This window comes from Peromyscus maniculatus, chromosome 20 (genome assembly GCF_049852395.1).
Source record: "Peromyscus maniculatus bairdii isolate BWxNUB_F1_BW_parent chromosome 20, HU_Pman_BW_mat_3.1, whole genome shotgun sequence".
NCBI classification, from domain to species: domain Eukaryota; kingdom Metazoa; phylum Chordata; class Mammalia; order Rodentia; family Cricetidae; genus Peromyscus; species Peromyscus maniculatus.
The window spans coordinates 49,458,650-49,478,570 of NC_134871.1; the positions used below are offsets into that span (position 1 = coordinate 49,458,650).

General features: G+C 46.7%; 1 protein-coding gene and 1 long non-coding RNA gene across 3 annotated transcripts in view; one reads left to right on the top strand and one right to left on the bottom strand.

Annotated features, from left to right (window-relative positions):
* Window positions 1-1,760: 1,760 nt before the first annotated feature.
* Window positions 1,761-4,201, bottom strand: LOC107401445 (uncharacterized). The gene is made up of 2 exons (XR_013046507.1): window positions 2,503-4,201; window positions 1,761-2,008 (listed from the first exon to the last, which is right to left on the bottom strand). It is a non-coding gene; the product is annotated as an uncharacterized LOC107401445 (long non-coding RNA).
* Window positions 3,891-19,921, top strand: part of Tab1 (TGF-beta activated kinase 1 (MAP3K7) binding protein 1) — a 36,132-nt gene continuing 20,101 nt past the window's right edge. For both annotated transcript variants that reach the window (XM_042264884.2, XM_076556354.1), the window contains exon 1: window positions 3,891-3,996. In XM_042264884.2, the coding sequence (XP_042120818.2) occupies window positions 3,964-3,996 (33 nt within the window). In that variant the 5' untranslated portion in view covers window positions 3,891-3,963. The remainder of the gene's footprint in view (window positions 3,997-19,921) is intronic.

Below are 19,921 nucleotides of genomic sequence, written 5' to 3' on the forward strand. Positions count from 1 at the left end.
GTGGCTGGGTGACTGGCCCCTGAAGTCCTCCTCTCCTTCTCTTGCTCCTTCTTTTCTTCCCATATTTTTCCTTCTATTTATTCTCTCTGCCTGCCAGCCCTGCCTATCCTTTCTCCTGCCTCGCTATTGGCCATTCAGTTCTTTATTAGACCATCAGGTATTCAGACAGGCAAAGTATCACAGCTTCACAGAGTTAAACAAATGCAACATAAAAGAATGCCACACATCTTTGCATCATTAGACAAACGTTCCACCACATAAACAAATGTAACACATCTTAAAATAATATTCTACAACACCCCCCCTCTGATCCCAGGAGGTCAGACTTGCTGCAAGGCTGCCTGCTTTGTGTGCTGTCAGGGGTGGGGAGGTCACCATGCAGTTATTGGATGTTCTAGAAAATGTGTGCACCCAAAGGCAGCCTGCCCATCTGGATACCCATGATAAGACCGTGAGCCAGCCTTCAAAGGTTCTCAGGACCAGCAACTGCAGTAGAAGCTTATCTTGAACTGATAAGTGAGATACATCGGTTTGTCCCGGGGGAAACAAGACCCACTTTAGAGCATGGCTTATAGGCATACAGAGGGTCAGCAGACCTCCTTATATGAGTCATCCAGTCTTTGGAATCTCAGAACCCGGCAAACAGAAGGTGCTGACTTAATGCTCATCCTCTCAAGTGCCATGCTGAGTCCAGGGTTATCTCCACCATCTCTGGAGAAACAGAGATGATTGTGGGGAGCTCCAAGCTGTATTCCGAGCTGTGCACATTTGGGGACCATGAGACTGGCAGGCCTCAGTTTCCTTCATTTGTCAACATACTGATTCCTCTCCGCTTGGGCCTTTAATTAATTTGATGTTGCAAACATTTGCTAAGCCTTGACAAAACCTAGGATCAGGGGCTGGAGAGATGGCTCAGAGGTTAACAACACTGGCTGCTCTTCCAGAGGTCCTGAGTTCAATTCCCAGCAACCACATGGTGGCTCACAACCATCTATAATGAGATCTGATGCCCTTTTCTGGCCTGCAGGGATACATGCAGACAGAACACTGTGAACATGATAAATAAAATAAATCTTTAAAAAAAAAAGAGCTTGGTGCTGGTGGTGCACGCCTTTAATCCCAGCACTTGGGAGGCAGAGGCAGGGGCAGGTGGATCTCTGGATTCGAGGCCAGCCTGGTCGACACAGTGAGTTCCATGACAGCCAGGGCTATACAGAGAAACTCTGTCTTGGGGGAAAATAAATAAATAAATTAAATAAATAAAGTCCCCCTTCAATCCCATGATTCCTTCTCTGTTTCGTATTCACCATCCACAAATTCTCAAGAACCGTCTACTCTGAGGTCTCCATGTCTCTATTCTCAGCCAGTCTTCCAGGCACTGCAACTCACACTATTCCACCTGAATGATCTCAGCTCAGGGCTTCTAAATTCAATGGAGTTATCTGCCAATCAAATCTCTCCCAAAGTTCTCACACTGTTGCTCACTCTTCCTTGGACCCTGCCCACCCTTGCCACCCTGCCCCTTCAGCTGCAGATCTGTGTTGTTTTTGCAGGCCCAGCTTCTGTTCTGAGCTCTAGCCTCCTACTGACTTGACTTCTCATCTCCCAAACACAGCAAACTCATCGTGCTAGAATGGAGCTCACTCCCTTCTCTCTCTCCATAATCCTGCCTGTTCCTTCGAAAAATCTGCAGGGATCTCTGACACCTCTTCCCATCACACTGCCTTAGGCCTTTTCCTGTTATTTTAACACTTTAATACTTGATACTGGATTATTTATTTACTAAAATAGGGTGTCATGTAGTCCAGGTTGGTATCGAACTTCTGATCCTCTTGTCTCTTCTCAAGGGCTGGGGTTACAGGCAAGTGTTCACCATGCCTGGTGAGACTGGATAAGATATAAAAAATAGAACTTGTGTTTGGCTCAAAGCTCTAGAGGCTGGGAAGTCCAAGAGACTGCACCTGCGTCTGATGCCTTCCTGCTTCATCATGACATGGCGGAGCATCACCTGAAGGAGTAAGTATGTTATCTGGTTTCTACAAATTTCATCATGGGGCCCTGACCTCATTTAATCCTAATGCATCCATCCCTCAAAGACCCTACCTCAATGACCATGACCAAGTACTAGTTGAGTTTTATGTTTACATTTCCAAGAACCGAACTTTTAGAGTACACAAGTACCCAAGCCCCAGTGATTTTTATACCTTAAATAAAATCCACCCTCTAGCACCAGCCAAGTCAACCACTATCATTGATCGCCTACAATAGACTTTTTACTTGACCTTTTTGTCCCCATTCAGTTTCCATAAAACTTTACTCTGTTCTCAGTAGTCAGAGAACCAATGGGACCACGTCAGGAGCTGGCTTAGCAACCAGTAACTTCTTTTTCTTGTCCTTTTTTTTTTTTTTTTTTTGGAGACAGAGTCTCTTTATATATAGCTCTGTCTGTCTTGGAATTCACTATGTAGATCAGGCTAGCTTTAAACTCTCCGAGTTGCCTACCTCTGCCTCCCATGGCCTGGAATTAATGGCATGGACCACCATACCCTGCACAACCCAGTAACTTTCCATTGGACCTCCAAGTGACCACCACCTCCAGCCTGCAGCCACATTCTCTTCATTCCTCCTCCATCTGTCTCAGCCTTGGGCCCTGTGCTTCTGCTGTGACTGGTTTTGAGACAGGCTCTTGTTATGTAGTTGTTACAGGGAGGTCTCCAGTTTCCTTTGTTGTCTGTCCAGTTGCTTCTTATGCTCGTGGGAAAGAAGAATTCAGGCAGAACATAGTATTCAAATTTAATTAGAGCAAGCAAGGAAGAATGTAAGAGAAAGAGCAAGTGAACCCAAGCATCAACTGTCCTGGTCGATCTTAGCAGGCCAGATGCTTACATACCTCTGCCCCTTATCCCTCCCCTAGGGCGGGCATTTCCACGAAAGGAGCCCGTTTTCCCAGAATTCACTCTGCCTAGATGTATGAGATGCAAGAATATGTCTGAGGCTTAAAGTAGCCTTAAAATTGAAAAGTTCACTAGGGGAGAGGGTAATAGTCCTCTGCTGTCCTGGAGAGGATGTCCCCTAAGGTTGCTTCGATCTGACCTGGTTAAGGTCCACCACTGTCACGCCTCATTCTTTACATCCCGTTGTTGGCCTCCTGAGCTGGCCCATCTGGGTTCGATCACTGTCACTATCTGTATGTCTTGAATGTCAGCCCACCATTATCTTTACACCTTGTTTCGGGGCCCTGAGCTGGCTCAGCTGAATGACCTTATTTTTCATGTCTTAGCTTCGGGAGCCTATTTGTCAATCCCTCCCAGAACTAACCCAGGCTACCTACCCTCCAACTTGTTATCCTCCTGCCTCAGCCTCCTAAATTCTGGGATTACAGGTATGACTCGACTCTCCACGTCCAGCTTCTGCACCGCTCTGGAACAAACATAACTCCTGCTTTGAGCACCAGCAGGACCTGTCAGGTGCCAGCTAACGCCACACTCCCATGCCACTGTCCATGAACTTCACTCCTGAGCATTTACAACTATTCGGAATTGCAGTTTTCCCCAACGCTAAGGCCAACTAGTTTGGCTCCGTGTGGCCTCCACTATAAGGTCAAGCAGTCACCCAAGGCTCTTGTAGACTGAATCATTCGCTCTCCCCTGCCCCCTCCCCGACAAAGCGCCTTAAATAGGATCTCGGGATCCCCACAGAAAAGAATCCTGGAGAAAGCGCACACATAACGACCCCAAGGAATAAGAAAGATTGCGAAGGTCCTTCGCATTCTTTCCGCTGGGGGGGGGACGAGAGTAGAAAACCGCGTCTGCGTACACGCTCTTCTGCTGCACCTCCTCCGCTCCGCAGGGGGCGCTGTGGGTAAATGGGGGGGGGGGAGAATGTTGAGACGCCGTCGGCGGGGCCGCTCTAGCCACCCATTCCGCTGCTGGGAGAGACTGCCGCGCCGCGGGGTCCTCCAAGATGGCGGCGCAGAGGATGAGCCTGCTCCAGAGTGTGAGGAAACCGACCCGCTCTCCGGGCTGGGAGGGCTGGGAGCTCGGGGGTGTCCTCGGTGCAAGAGCGGTTCTCTTTAGATGGCAGGGTGTGGACCTCCTCGCCCCGGAGATCCGTGGGTGTCGGCAGCGCGCCCGCAGCCCGTGGGAGGCTGGCGCCTCGCCTGCTCTGCGCGTGCGCGCTGCGGGCCGGGCCTTCGAGGGGGTCAAGGGCGCCGGGGTCCTGTGCAGTGGGAGCGTCCTGGAGCCGGAAGGGGACGTGGCTCCGCCGAGCGGCCCATCCGGAGCGCCGGCACGGCTAATAATAAATAGCCCCGGTTATGTAAGGCGGGTCGTAGCTCGGGCATTGTGTTGACCGCCTCCCGCTCAGAAACTTCGCAGCCACAGCAGGAGACAGCGCGGTCCAATAGTTACCTTCTTTTCCTACAGAGGAGGAAACCGAGGCCACGCAGCTGGTGAACGGCAGAGGCAGGATTAAAGCCAGTCTGCTTTTAGAAATGCCCCCCCCCCCCCAAGCTTTAGGTTACTCGGAGAAGTGGTTCTGCCTCCCAATTCACCAGATCCCCTTGGCCTCACCCAGGGTCCTTTCTGTAAGGTGAGAGTGCCACCCCTCCCCGGTAGTCTGGACCTCCAGGGTTTGATGCAGTCCTCCCGCCCCTGCATCTTTCCCGCACGTGGACACAGTTAACACATGCATGGTAGCAGCACAGATCTTTGGATCGGCCAGGACGCTGATCCCCCGAGTCGATGTCTCTGGTCTGTGCCTCCTGAACTAGAATGTGGATTCCTTGAAGGCAGGGACGTGTGACCCCTTGCTTAGCGTGTTGACTCCACCACTGACCATTCTTGCATGCCAGGCGCTTGCTTGGTCGGTGTTTGTAACATCAGGAGAAAATTGGTCTGGAACTAGGCCTTGGCTTTACAAGGATGGGGGGAAACGGCACTCCAGGTCCGGGTCAGAAGCGTGAGAAGTGGAGGGAGGGGGATGACCTTTACTATTGTATGCCTGTGTAGGCCTTTGTAAAACCGGAAGTGGGGAAGTCTGGCTTTCTGCTTTGTTGGGTCCCTGAGGGCAAGGCCCTTGGATAAATGTCTCCATTGTAGAAAGCATCCCGGGAACACTGATAGGTTGTGGTCCCAAGAGAAAGAGCGGCTGGAAAAAAAAAAAAAGTAAATGATGCGTGTCACGGAGAGAATAGTCCCCTGGGTCAAATCGCTTCTCTGTCTCCTAGATGTGATGGAGCCCAAACAACTCCAGTCAGATAGAAGGTAGACTTTTCCCAGCACCAGAATGTGTTCTCTGCGTGCTGGTGGACTTAAAAAAGGTGGGTGGGGAGTGGATAGCTTTTCACACATAGTATCTTTTTTTTTTTTTTTTTTTTTTTTTTTTGGTTTTTTTTTGGTTTTTCAAGACAGGGTTTCTCTGTGTAGCTTTGCGCCTCTCCTGGGACTCACTTGGTAGTCCAGGCTGGCCTCGAACTCACAGAGATCCGCCTGCCTCTGCCTCCCTAGTGCTGGGATTAAAGGCGTGCGCCACCACCGCCCGGCCACACATAGTATCTTGATGCAAGGGAAGGGGCAGGCAAAGTTAACTGCTATCCTCAAGGGTATCTTAGTGTCCAGGCCAGGCCGGATACAGGGCTTGTTGACCTGTCCTCTATCCTGAATCTGGTGAGAGCAGTTCCAACACCTGTGTTCTGCAGATGGCCTGGAAAGCGGCTAGTCTGCGGCGGCCCTTGGGCCTTGGTGGTGGGAAGATGCATCAGCAGGTGCGCATGCTCACTGTGTTCTCAGCCCAGCTTGGGAACAGGAGCATATGCCATAGCACAGTGGGTAAGGTATAGTCAGTGTGGACTTCCGTCAGGAGCCCTGGACAGGCAGCAGAGAGCCCAAGAGGCTTTAAAGGATGCTACTTTTGCAAGATGGGAGAGGACGGACACCCGGAGGGAATGCGGGTTTAAATATGTGTGAGGTGTCTGTATAACCCTTTGTGGTCAGATACAGCTCAGTGCTATATCTGTGTGTTGAGAGGTAGTGAGGCTTGTGGGATAGGCTGGCAGTGGGCTCATATTTGGCACGTTGGTAGAGTGGCAGAAAGGTATGCTAAGGGATTTTACCTACCCTCTCTTGGCAGTGCAGTGTGGTACTTTAAAAGGTCTTTTGAAGAAAAGAGTGGTTTTTTTTGTTTTGTTTTGTTTTTGGATAGCATTGTGTGTGTGTGTGTATTTCATTTGTTTTTAATTAATTAATTCATTATTGTCATTTGAGACAGGGTTTCTCTGTGTAGCCCTAGCCATCCTGGAACTCACCTTGTAGACGAGGCTGGCCTTGAACTCACAGAGATCTGTCTGCCTCTGCCCCCCAAGTACTGGGATTAAAGCTGTGCACCACCACCGCCCGGCTAAATTAATTTTTCAAAAATTCTATGTGTACAATTATTTTGCCTGCATGCAAGTGTTCTAGGTGCGTGCCTGGTGCCTGTGGAGGCCAGAAGGAGGCACCAGGTTCTCTGGAACTGAAGTTAGACAGTTGTAGGTCACCATGTTGTGCTGGGAACTAAACCTGGGTCTTCTGGAAGAGAAGCAAGTGCTCTTAACTACTAAACCATCCCTCTAGTACAGAATTTGTTTCTTTGGTTGTTTGTTTTGAGACACCAACATAGTGATGTAGCACTGACTGGCCTCTAATTCACTATGTAGATCAAGCTGGCTTTGAGCTCAGAGACCTGCTTGCCTCTGCTTCTGGAGTGATGGGGTTAAATACCTGCATCACCACACTGAGTAAAGGAAACTTTAAACCAGTGGTTCTCAGCCTTCCTAATTTTGTGACCCTTTAATACAGTTCCTCATGTTGTGGTGATCCCCAACCATAAAATTATTTCATTGCTACTTCATAACTGTAATTTTGCTACTGTTATAAATCTTTTTTTTTCTTTCTTTCAAGATAGGGTTTCTCTGTGTAGCTTTGCACCTTTCCTGGAACTCAATTTGGAGACCAGGCTGTCCTGGAACTCACAGAGATCCGCCTGCCTCTGCCTCCCGAGTGCTGGGATTAAAGGTGTGAGCCACCACTGCCCAGCCAATAAATCTTAATGTAAATATCTGATATGCAACCACTGTTAGACCCACAGTGGGGTGAGACCCACAGGTTGAGAAAAAGCTGCTTTAGAAAAACCCAGCCTGGTTGGATGGTGGTGGTGCATGCCTTTAATCCCAGCACTTGGGAGGCAGAAGCAGGCAGATCTCTGTAAGTTTGAGGCCAGCCTGGTCTACAAAATGAGTTTCAGGATAGCCAGGACTGTTACACAGAGAAACCTTGTTTCAAAAAAACAAAAAAAGAAAGAAAAGAGAAACCCAGCCCTTGTGGCCTGAAAAAACCAAGTCCCTTATAGCAGTTTCCCCAATCCAGAAGGGCTGCCTCCGTCACAATACTCTCCAAGTTTGGTTACCCTCAGCTGTGGAGGCTCTGCAGGCGCCAGGGCCGGCAGAGTAACCATCTGAGTGAGTGAAGCGAGAAGGAATTCCACTTCAGCGTGACTTAGTTACTGGTGCTGGTTCAAACTTCTAGAGTCTGACACTGAGCAATTTATTTTAGACATATTTAAGTACAGTTCCACTTTGGACAAAAGTTTCCCGGTGACAGTTCTCTCAGCAATGCTCAAGGAGTGACTACATCAGGACTCTTTGCAGAGGCCGTGAGAATTAGTTCTGCTGACTGAGGAACAGTGCCCAGGATAAAGGTCTAGGGAGGAGGAGTCTGGGATAAACAGTAGTCTGGAGATTGAGCTGTGGCCTGGCCCTACAGACAACACAGATCACCAGGCTCTCAACCACGTCCATCCTCAGCTCTTCAGGCAGAAACTGGTATCCAGCCCTTCCAGTAAAGAGACAACCGGGCGGTGGTGGCGCACGCCTTTAATCCCAGCACTCGGGAGGCAGAGGCAGGCGGATCTCGGTGAGTTCGAGGCCAGCCTGGGCTACCAAGTGAGTCCCAGGAAAGGCGAAAGCTACACAGAGAAACCCTGTCTCGAAAAATCAAAAAAAAAAAAAAAAAAAAAAAAAAAAAGCCGGGCGGTGGTGGCTCACGCCTTTAATCCCAGCACTCGGGAGGCAGAGGCAGGCGGATCTCTGTGAGTTCGAGGCCAGCCTGGACTACCAAGTGAGTTCCAGGAAAAGGCGCAAAGCTACACAGAGAAACCCTGTCTCGAAAAACCAAAAAAAAAAAAAAAAAAAAGAGACAACCGTGCGTGCTTAACATTCCTGGTCTCCCTAGTGCTCATCTGTGAGTACAAGGGCTTCGTGCCCTCTACCCTCAACCACCAACTTCTGCATTAGTGCTGCCCAGAGTGATCCCCTGAAGTGTCTGAGGGTCCCTCCTGTGGCAGGCATCGTGCAGGTGCTGGGGACACGGTCCTCATGAAGCTGATCTTCTAGTGCAGGAGCCAGGTGGCAAACAGTGGACACAGAATACGTATAATTTATAGTATCTAGCACACCCTAAAGTCCAGAAACAGAAGGGCAGGGCCTGTTTCCAACACGGTGGTAGGGATAATATCTCAACATTTGTGGAGGTAGAGGTGGGGATGTGGGAGAGGATAAAGTGTTGGAGAACCTGCCATTTTCAGGAGTCCCCGAAGAGGCCAGTGTGGCTGGAACCCTTGGGGAAATGATCTAAAGGCACTATTGGCTTAGTGACTGCTGCCACAGCCTTCAGATTCTGCAGATGACGGGAAGTTTCTGAAGGGTTTCAGCAGGGGCCTGATGACATCCCCCCTTTTTTTTTTTTTTTTCCCGAGACAGGGTTTCTCTGTGTAGGTTTGCGCCTTTCCTGGGACTCACTTGGTAGCCCAGGCTGGCCTCGAACTCACAGAGATCTGCCTGCCTCTGCCTCCCAAGTGCTGGGATAAAAGGCGTGCGCCACCACCGCCCGGCCCCCAACATCCCATTTTTGATTAGAGAAGAAATCCTCCTGGGTTTGAGTGGTAAGAGGGGAAGCCTGGGCCCTGCTGGACACCTGGCTGGTGTGAGAGGACATTGGTTTGCCCAGGATGATAGAGTGGGTGGGAAATATCAGTGTGGCTGCCTTTTGGAGACAGCTGACAGTTGCTGGTGAAGGAGTTGCCTGTGAGGTACGTGGCCTATGGAGAAGAGCCAAAGACTCCAAGGTGCTGTTTGAGCATCACCTGTGCCATACATGGAGTAAGGAGCCCCGGACCAGGAAGGCCTTTGGGGCAGGAGAACTGAGGGTTTGGGTTGTCACTGTGGCACACGACTGCACTACCGGCCTCTCAGAGGCTGAGTATCGGAGCCAGGCGGTGGTGGCACACGCCTTTAATCCCAGCACTCGGGAGGCAGAGGCAGGCGGATCTCTGTGAGTTCGAGGCCAGCCTGGGCTACCAAGTGAATTCCAGGAAAAGGCGCAAAGCTATGCAGAGAAACCCTGTCTCGAAAAACCAAAAAAAAAAAAAAAAGAAAAGAAAAGAAAAGATTATCGGGGCTGGAGAGATGGCTCAGAGGTTAAGAGCACTGCTTGTTCTTCTAAAGGTCCTGAGTTCAATTCCCAGCAACCACATGGTGGCTCACAACCATCTGTAGTGAGATCTGGTGCCCTCTTCTGGCCTGCAGGGATATGTGCAGGCAGAACACTGTATACATAATAAATAAATCTTCAAAAAAAAAAAAAAAAGAAAAGAATATCAACCTGAAATTGTTTTTTAGACTTAGATTTGTCCTGAGCAATTATATTTACTAAATCACAGGTGCTACCTAGATATTTTTTTTCTGGGTACCTTAAATAAGTACTGGGCTGGCGCGTGTACTCCATTGGTAGAGTGTTTGGGTTTGATTCCCAGCACCTCGTTAAACTGAGCTTGATGGCACCAGCCTGTAATCCTAGCACTTGGGAGGCAGAAGCAAAAAGGTCAGGCTATATGAGACCTTGTCGCTAAACAAATTTGTCCACTGAAATGAAAACATCTATTTAGGAAGAAGAGAAAAAATCCAGGGCTGATGATATAGTTCAGTGGAAGAGTATTTGCCTGGTGTGCACAAGGCCTTGGGGTCCATCCCTAGACACTGGGGTGGCGGGAGGTGGTGGTGGAGAACCAAGTTGGTTAGGTTCACCAGCCATCAGGAACGAGGTCCGGCTGCTGTGCTGGTCCGCAGAGACCACACCACAGTTAGTAGTCCTTTGAGCATATATCGTGGGGACTGGCAGCAGCACAGAGCGTATTTGATGGAGCTCTAGAGGGCAGTGGGAGCCTGGAGTGAGCTGGCCTCAGAGAAGTGGGTCACACAAGAGGTTTTGTGGGGAGAAGAAACTGCTGTCCCCCACCCTAAGCCATCTTCCCAGGGACATTGTTCTCCCTTCCAAGCTTCCTTTTGGTCTCTTCAGCAATGGGTTGCTTTCACCACAGAACACTCAGCCTTTTCATACCATAATTTGATATTCAAGCTGTGGCCTGAACCGGGAACGGGGCTTTGTCCACTTGTCTGCCCAGAGTTTTGAGATGAGTCCGGGTGGGGACAATTCTGCACTCCTTGATTTCGAGAAGAGTGCGTGAGAATGTGAGGAACTCTTGCTTAAATAAATACACACAGATGTATGTGAAGCCTCTCACGCTACACACACACACACACACACACACACACACACACACACACACACACACAAGGGTCACTTTTCAAACCATAGCAGGACACCCTCTCAAAATCAGGCTGGAATTGGGTCTTTTGAAGTGGTCTTTTCTCTTAGCATGTTTTCTGTTGAATTTTATGAACAGCTCTTTTGAATGATGGAGGAGTCATGGTTGGTGTGTGTGTGTGTGTGTGTGTATACACGGCTCTGTGCTGAGGGCTTGGAGTGTGAAACACCCCCTTCTCAGCTTTCCCAAGGCTAGCGCCCCCTGAGCTCACGGGCCTGGCATTTGGGGACGTGGGAGAGCCTATGCATCAGTTAGTGCAGGGGCGGAGGAGTGGGTGGTTTGTGTGAGTAGCAAATATGTGACCTTTCCAAAAATTGTTCAGCAGTGTGGAGGAAGGATGAGACTTGGCAGACATGCTAATAGAATCACTGGGGATGCTTCTCATGGATAGTCCCTGGCAGAATAGGACAGGGATAGGAGAACAGGCCCAGAGCTCACTCAGCCACAGCACAGCAAGTGGATCGGTAAAAGTCAGGGAGGACCAGATACCCCTGGCTCACACTGGCACAACCTTCTGGTGTTCTCCGGCTACTTGCTACTAAATCAGTGTCTGAGGCCCAAGGTGACTGGGCGCCCTGTTGAAGGGGCACCCAGAGTACAGGAGAAACAAGGCCTACGGCACTGTTATGATGAGGCCAGTGTACTGCAGGTGAGTTACCTGTACTACTAAGGAAAAGCACATTCATTACCTCGTAACACCGTCTCCAGAAATGATCACACTTGAGTAAGGCAGGCCTTAAGTAATCAACCATTTAACAGGACCAGGTTATAGCATGACCGTGGCCAGAGGCCACACGCTTGGTGACCTGATTGTGGAATGCCCAGTGCTCATGCTGAAGCCACGGAAGCAGGGTCCGGGACCCTCGTGTTCTCCTGGAGCCGGCGTCTCCGTCACGAGGTTTGGTACGTGTTGGAAAGGCAGCAAAGAGATGGTTACTGACTGGGAAGGCGCTTGCTTTTCAGTTCCCTTCAGACTCCAGATGCTGTCAAGAGAAGGAGGGCTCAGTTTGGTCTCTTCATGCTCTCATCACTTTGATGACTTTTGCTGTTCTTTCTCTTTAAAAAAAAAAAAAAAGACTTATTTTTGTTTTAATTTGTGTGTGTGCACCACTGAAGCCCCCCCCCCCCCATTTGAGCAGGCGGCAGTTTCAAGACTAGCCCTGACTAGTCTGTACCAGGTTGGCTTTGAACTTGTGGTGGTTATCTTTCTACTTTTCCTCCTGAGTGCTAGACCTAGCTGCTAATCTCTTTTAAAACCTAGATAATGGGGCTGAAGAGGTGGCTTAGCAGTTAAGAGCACTTGCTGCTCTTCCAGAGTCTGTGACAAGCAGTAGATTAAGTAGATTTTTCACTTTTTGTCTTCCAGATACTGTAAGTCATACTGGCTTTCCACTTATTATAGTACTGGAAAAGTACTTGCATTCAAAACAAAGTCATCTGAGAAACTGATAAAATTGGAAGTGGATTGATGGCTTTTAGATTGATCTCAGCCTTGGCCGAGGTCAGATGTAAAATTGAAAGTGTATAATTTATTGAGGACGATGTGTGGCTCCCAAGGTGGATTGGAGCAGGGACTGGGGGGTGGATAAGATTGAGAAATCAAACAGGTGAATGTTGCCTCCCATGCTTGCTTTCAGTTCTGCTTGTTGGGGACTATTTTGTCTTTATCTCACTAGTAAGCCAAGGCAAACTGGCCAGGAACTTAACTGCTTAAAGATGGCCGGTGTAGAGCCTAGTGGTGGTGGTGGTGGTGGTGGTGGTGGTGGTGGTGGTGGTGGTGGTGGTGGTGGTGCACACCTTTAATCTCAGTACTCGGGAGGCAGAGGCAGATGGGTGTCTATGAGTTCATGGCCAGCCTGGTCTATAGAGCGAGATCCAGGACAGCCAGAGCTACACAAAGACCCTGTCTCAAAAAACAAACAAAAAGATGGCCAATGTAAAGTAAGCGGGACTCCTTTGGCAAGGTGCGCTGGCGTAAGTAGTTGGCTTCAGGGTGTGCTCATCTCTGTGATTGTGTCAGTAAGACCAGAAGCCTCCATTTGAGGCCCCAGTCAATGTATTGGGCTTTGCTTTTTTTCCCCCACTTTTATTTTTTTTTAATTTTGTGAGTGAGGGGTGGGATGGGGTGCATGAATGTTATGTGGAGGTTAGAGGACAACTTAAAGTCACGTCTCTCCTTCCACCACATGCATGGATTCTGGGGCTCAAACTCGGGTTTTCAGGCTTGGAAGCAAGGGGCCGAGCCATTTTGCCCGCCCTGTTTGAGCTGTTCTTTGTTGTTGTTGTTGTTGTTTGGAATTTTGTCTTGTTGAGACAGGATCTCTCTAAATAATCCTTGCTGCTCTCTAACTCGCTCGGTAGCCCAGGCTGGCCTCGAACTCACAGAGATCCGCCTGCCTTGCCTCCCGAGTGCTGGGGTTAAAGGCGTGCGCCACCACCCGACTCCATGGTGGACTTTTCAAGGAATGTAAACTCTTGGTGTGGACCCCTTCTGCCTAAGGTGAGTTTGCTTCCCATACCTTTTGTCAGGGCCGTTTTTTGACATCGTTTTGAAGTGCCATATGGGAGGCTTTAGCTGAACAAGCTTCACAGCTGTGTGAGATTGTTGGCCTGTCAGGGTGAGATTCAGAGCTCTGTCAGTACTCTGGAAGGCTGGACGGACTATTAAGGTCTCATGTGACCTATGTGAATTAGGTTTAAAAGTCTTCCACAGGAGGGTGATTGGGGGACACTAACCTGCCAGACTTCTCAGGAAGGACTGGCTTTATCTGACTGGGTGTGTGCTTCCCCCGAGAGGCTGGCTGCCTCTCCTCTGACTCAAAGCTCTTCTCTCTCATGTTGTCTTTTTTTTTTGAGACAGGGTCTCTCCTTGTAACCCTGGCTGTGCTGGAACTCACTGTGTGGACCAGGCTGGCCTATCTCTGCCTCCCAAGTGCCAGGGTTAAAGCGTGTGCCACTGCACCCGGCATGTGGTTTCTATCTTGATTTTCCCCATTGTTTTACTTGTATCATTACTCTTGAGGGGTTGCGGTGGTGTTACCGTGTGTGTCACCTGCAGGGAGAAAAGGCTTTATTTCTTTGTCAAATTCTACACTGTCATCCTTTTTCCTTGCCTAGTTGTCTGGGCTCACACGTCCAGTTGAATGGTGAGTTGATGCAGAAAGTAGGCAGCCTTACTGTACTCTAATGAAAATGGATGTTGCTCCTCTCTGGGTTACCCACTAAGTGAGATGCTGGCATCGACATTATGACAGACTGAAGTATACACTTCTAACATGTCCAGAAAACATCGGTTGGGGGAGGTGGCTCTGTCGATAAAGCACTTGCTGTACAAGGACCAGAGTGTTGGTTATTTAGTGGTGCTCTTACCCTTCGAGGAAATGTCCCGAAACAGGACAGAATCCACTAACAAGAGTTTTATTAAGAGAAGGCAGAGAGACAGATGTGCACAGGCCTGTGGAAAGACACGTGAATAAAAGAGATGGAGCCTGGAATATGCGCAGGCTTACAAAGTCTGGGCCGCGCCTGCGCACACAGGTCCATGTGGCTACTCCACGCATGCATGTAGATCACATGGTTGTGCTGCACGCTTTATGCAACCACGCAAAGCCACAGGGTCCTGGTCGTGAGAAACGTTTTGACACGGAAATGGCTAAGCGGAAGTGCCTAGGTCCGCAGGGCATTTGCAACCATGCCCAACCATGGGGGTGTGTCGTGAATCCATATCACAGAGGACCAGAGTTTGAATCCCCAGCACCCTTGTAAAAGCCAGATGCTGTGTGTTGACCTTCCTGTAATCCCAACAACACTCAACAACACTGGCTGGAATTGTGCGTCTCCAGGTTCATTGAGAGACCCTGCGTCAGTGAATAAAGTGGAGTGCACTCAAGGAGACTCAGTGTCAGTTTTAGCCCCTTGCCACGTACACACCAGACACGTGAACACACATACACTCACCTTGTACACATACAAAAAGAAAAGAAAGTGCGGTAAACGTAGTTTTTGGGTGCTTTTTTCAAGATAAACAGACTGTGTAAGTGCACAGTGGCACTGGATTCTTGATAAAAATATTGTTTGCCAGCTAATAAAAGGATAAATCTCCAGAATTTACTGACTTAACATTGCAGAAATCAAATTAAAAAGAAAACAATGATTTAGAGTCAGGCATGGTGGCACATGCCTTTAATCCCAGCACTTGGGAGGCAGAGACAAGTAGATCTCTTTGAGTTCAAGGCCAGCTTCGTCTACATAGCAAGGAGTTCCATGGCTACCCAGTGAGGCCCAGTTTCAACCACCCCCCATGTTTATTTTTATTTCTTGTGGATGGCTGCTTTGCCTGTAAGTGTCTGTGCACTGTGTATGCAATGCCTGTGGGTGACGGAAGAGGGCATCAATCAGAGCCTCTGGAACTGGAATTACACAGGCTTGTAAGCCACAATATAAGTGCTGGGAATTGGACCCTGGTCCTCTGGAAGAGCAGTCAGTGCTCTTAACTACTACTGATTCTTCTCTCCAGCCCCTGAAAAAAGAGATTTTTAAAAAATACAGTGTATTGCACCCCTCCATGGCTTCTGTATCAGCTCCTGCCTCCAGGATCCTGCTGCCATGTTTGAGTTCCTGTCCTGACTTCCTTCAGTGATGAACAGTGATGTGGAAGTGTAAGCCTAATAAATCCTTCCCTCTCCAAAAAAAAAAAAAAAAAAAAAAAAATAGTGTATGAGTTTCCAGACAGTAGTTGTAATTACTGAAGGTCAAGGTACCAACTGAGTACATTGACATTGTTATGCTCACAGGTTTTTGATTTGGGAGAGTTTGTTATTCCTTTATCAGCTAAATATGGCCTTGGTGGTCAGTACAACATTGGCCCACCTAGAGCATCTTCCTGGGTCCCCACCATGCATTGCTTCCAGAGTAACACCAAGGCCGGTTTTCCAATAAGGGTATGTGTCCTTTATTTGCACATGGTAGCAACTAGCTTTTTTCTTTAAGAATTTTCCTTTAGTGTGTGTGTGTGTGTGTGTGTGTGTGTGTGTGTGTGTGTGTGTGTGTGTTTGCAGACATGCATATGAAGGTTGGAGGACAACTTGTAAGAGTTGGCTCTCTCTTTCCACCATTTGAGTCCTGGGATCAAATCCAGAAAATTAGACTTGGTGGTACTGCAGGCCACAGGAAAATGTATGGAATCCAGCTACTATCAGCTACTACTTGGAAAGGTCAAGCCATGGCTTAAGAAGTGTTGGTGGTATTTTAGCTTTTGTGTATATATTAGCTGATTCCTGCAGTGATTTTCTTCTTATGCTGCTTATGCTTCCAAGAACTAACAGTGCATTGGCCTGAAATTCTTCTCTAGCATCCTAGGCATAGCTTTGTTTCTTGTGCAACTGAAGCTCAGACCCTCCTTCCTCTCACAGCCCAAATGGCATCCCAGAGCAATGACTCAGAACAAACGGGTTTTTTGCATACCAGGTGCAATGTAGCTTTGAGGCAGATCCTAGCTCCTAGCAGTTACCCCGCCCTGCCACTACATGGCGGTATAGGAAAATAGAGGCAGTTTTATTTTAGTGACTTACAGACTCTTTTACCTAACCACCTGTAAGATTGTAGTTTGAGCACACTTATGATAGACTCATAATGTTTCACCTAACCACTTATTAGAATATATTTTGAGCACATAAATTCCCTTTCTGACTTATTCCAGGCCTTATCTGACCCCATTTCCTCTATTCACTCCCCTTTGGGTTGCAAATGAAGCTAGCTATCTTGGCTCTTGTAGGGAGCTTGGAAGCCTTGCTTTGAATAGGTAAGAATCAGGTTGCTGGTAAGACTGGGACCAGTTCCAAAGAGGAAGGGGAAGGAACAAAGATGGAGAAAAAGGTTGAAGATGAGGACAGAGATGGAAAAGAGAAGACAGGAGGAGAAGGGACAGAGAGGAGCTAAGTATAAGAACAGGAAAGAAGCTATGTAGAGAGAAAACTAAAGAGTTTCATCATGCACATCATGTTCATCCAAGATTAGATTATTAGCTGGTCATAGATTCTTCCCAGGCCCTGGGAGCAGGCTATCAAGGGGCTCAGACTCCCCAGTGCTGGGATTACAGGTGTATGCCATGTTGTGCCTTGGGTGCAAGACCCCCAAAGAGACCACCAGAGACACGAACTCACCGAGATGCAAAAGCAAGGTTTAATGAAGCAACATTCAACACAGCGGGTGGAGGAGGATGGCCCAAGCACTCACTTGAAGGGGTTTATATAGGAAAGGTTTACATGCAGCTTGGGATTGGACAAGGGGGCTAGGGGTGAGGTAGTTCTTTGAAGTTACTGGCTGAACTATAAGCATGAGGTTACTGATGGCTAACAGGATTCAGGGTATCTACAGAGACATAAATTTTTACTCCCTATGTCCTGCTTTTGTTGAACCTAGGATATACACGTTCAGATTTATTATTGCAGGTCTACTCTTCTCTGAAAAAACAAAAACCTTTCCCCAAGATTAACTTTGGGGAGGTTCCCTTTTGGCAAGTTATATCTGATTAAATAAAAAGGCATGTGTTAATGGTATAAGTTAGTTTAAATTGGATGGTCATGCTGGTTGCTAATTAAGAGGTCTCTCTTGTTCAAATCGAACCTTTATTAATTTTGATGGTTTCCACAGCTTATCTTCTCCTGTAGAAACAAAAGCAAAACCTCGTCCCCAATGTAACACATATCCTGGTTTCCATTCTGAGGTCAGCACATCCTTAAAGTATATAGGCTGATTTAATTCTGTAGTTTTTTCTATTATCCAATGTCTCTTTGCAGCTGTTGTACCTTTCTCATTAGCATTGAGAAAATTGAAAGTTTATAGAGCACTATGCAGTCTATTTCTGGGGTTTTTTGTTACCCCTTTCTGTTTATTTAGCATATCCTTTAGAGTTCTGTTTGATCTTTCTATAACTGGTTGGCCTGTAGGATTATATGGTATATCTGTAATATGCTTTATATTGTAATAAGCAAAAAACTGTTTCATTTTAACAAAGACATATGCTGGAGCATTGTGGGGCGTTTACTTACCAACTCCACACTTCCCCAGAGTTTTCTTGAGTGCGAGCAGCAGGAAATATTAGATAGAAGGATTTATATTGTGGAGATAAACAGATAGAAAATATAGGATAGCCTCAAGAGGGCCTGGAACCTTTTCCAACGGGCCCTGACTGTCTCTGCCCCCGGGTATTTATAGAGACACGAAGGGGTGGAGCAAAAGACCTCCTCCCCCAGCACAGCCAAGGACAGACCATCTCAGACACCTGCACTCAGGCCCGTGGTCCTAATCATCCTCTATGCGGACCTGCTGGGTAAAGCCACGAGGAACCCGAGAACGGGCTCCCACAGGTCCCCCTTTCTTAATATATAGAAAATAACTCATTAATAGCTTACAGCAATCTCCATAGCTGTTATACCTCCCAGTATGGGAGTAGAGGATGATAAAGATGGCATTTCTCTTTTGGATTTGGTCCAAGGTGATTACAGCAGTCTTTAGCTGCTGCATCAAGCCCTTTCTAAACCAAAAACTTAGTGCAATTGCAAACTTAAAGAATCCCTTAGCTTCATCATTATCATTAACAGGTTAACATTAATATTGCTATACATAGTCACAATTCTCCAATCTTACAACTCAAAGCAAACTCTTAACAGAACCATTTGAATTAACGTATATGGTGCTATAGATAGTTAACAATTTTCTCCGTCTTACAACTTTAACTCTTTATCATTTGAATTTTCTTGCTAACAAAACATAGGAAAAATTTCTGATGTATTCACAAACTTAAATATTTCCTTAACTCCACAAAACCAGGGTGCATTAATATCAATAAATTAAACATAATTTCTGCGATCATACGTTCAACCTTAATTCACTCATAACTCATCCTTTTCTTTATAATTTTTTAAAACAAACTCAAACCTAGTTAGAAGAAAACCCAAACTCATACAATTCCTACAAACCCATATTGAAAAGCGGTATCTAATTGAAAAAAGTATCTAACCATTAACACTTTGAAAACTTTTAGCAAAACATCCAAAAGCAGTTTCTTAATAAAACTCTTTACACTTTAAATAGTCTCTTAATATACTCTTAGTATACCCCATTTGCATTTTTTACTAACAAAATATGTTAATCCACTCAACAATTTTTTAAATTAAATAGACTAAGGAATATTAACTTCCTTTTCTTTATAATTTTTTAAGCAAATCTCAAGCCTAGTTAGAAAATCCAAACTTTTCTGTTTAAACAGTTCCATTTGTAACACAAAACCAGTTCCATAAGTAATTCCTTTTTTTTTTTTTTCCGAGACAGGGTTTCTCTGTGTAGCTTTGCGTCTTTCCTGGATCTCGCTCTGTAGACCAGGCTGGCCTTGAACTCACAAAGATCCGCCTGCCTCTGCCTCCCGAGTGCTGGGATTTAAGGCGTGCGCCACCACCGCCTGGCAAGTAATTCCATTTTTATATAAACTGTTCCACAAAATAATTGCATTTTTAACAGAACAATTCATGAATCACCAGCATATATGCATACACAAAACTGCAACTTGAGTCAAGGTAGAAACAATAAATTTCTTAATTTAAACAGTTCCATTTTAACACAATTCCAGAAAACAGTTCCTAGGTCATTACTAGAAGTAAACTCAAAATTGTCCCATTGCAATGAAATCTATTGTTCATTTCATTAAGTCCCAAAATTCAAATGATAAATTCTGGTATGAGCCTTCCAAATATGAAGAAATTCATAACAAAAATCTTTTTGTATTTAACAATTTTAGTTAAACTTTTGCTCTCACAGAGATCTTTTTAGTTTCAGTAATATTCTATACCTCACCATTTTTGATGTTAGCTCAGGTTTTTCTGTATTGTTTCAGCTAAAGATGGTGATACTGTCCAAAAATTTTTCAGCTAAGAATGAAGTTTCTTAAAGCAATGCTAGAAAGCTTAGATCAGATAAAAAGCTACCTATAAGAGCAAATAAACCACTTTAAAATCCTTAAAACAAGGAAAGCAGTTTTTACACTGAACATTGTCTTAGATATGAAGAAACTTACGTGAAATTTAAAAAGTTCTCTGATAGAAAAGAAAGCTTTACTCCTGGATAGTCCTGTTCTGCCCTGGCTGGGCTCTTTCCCCAGACAGCGTTCTGACTCAGCAGCACAACTGCTTCAGACACAGTTCAGCTTTACTGTTTCCCCAGAAAGGTC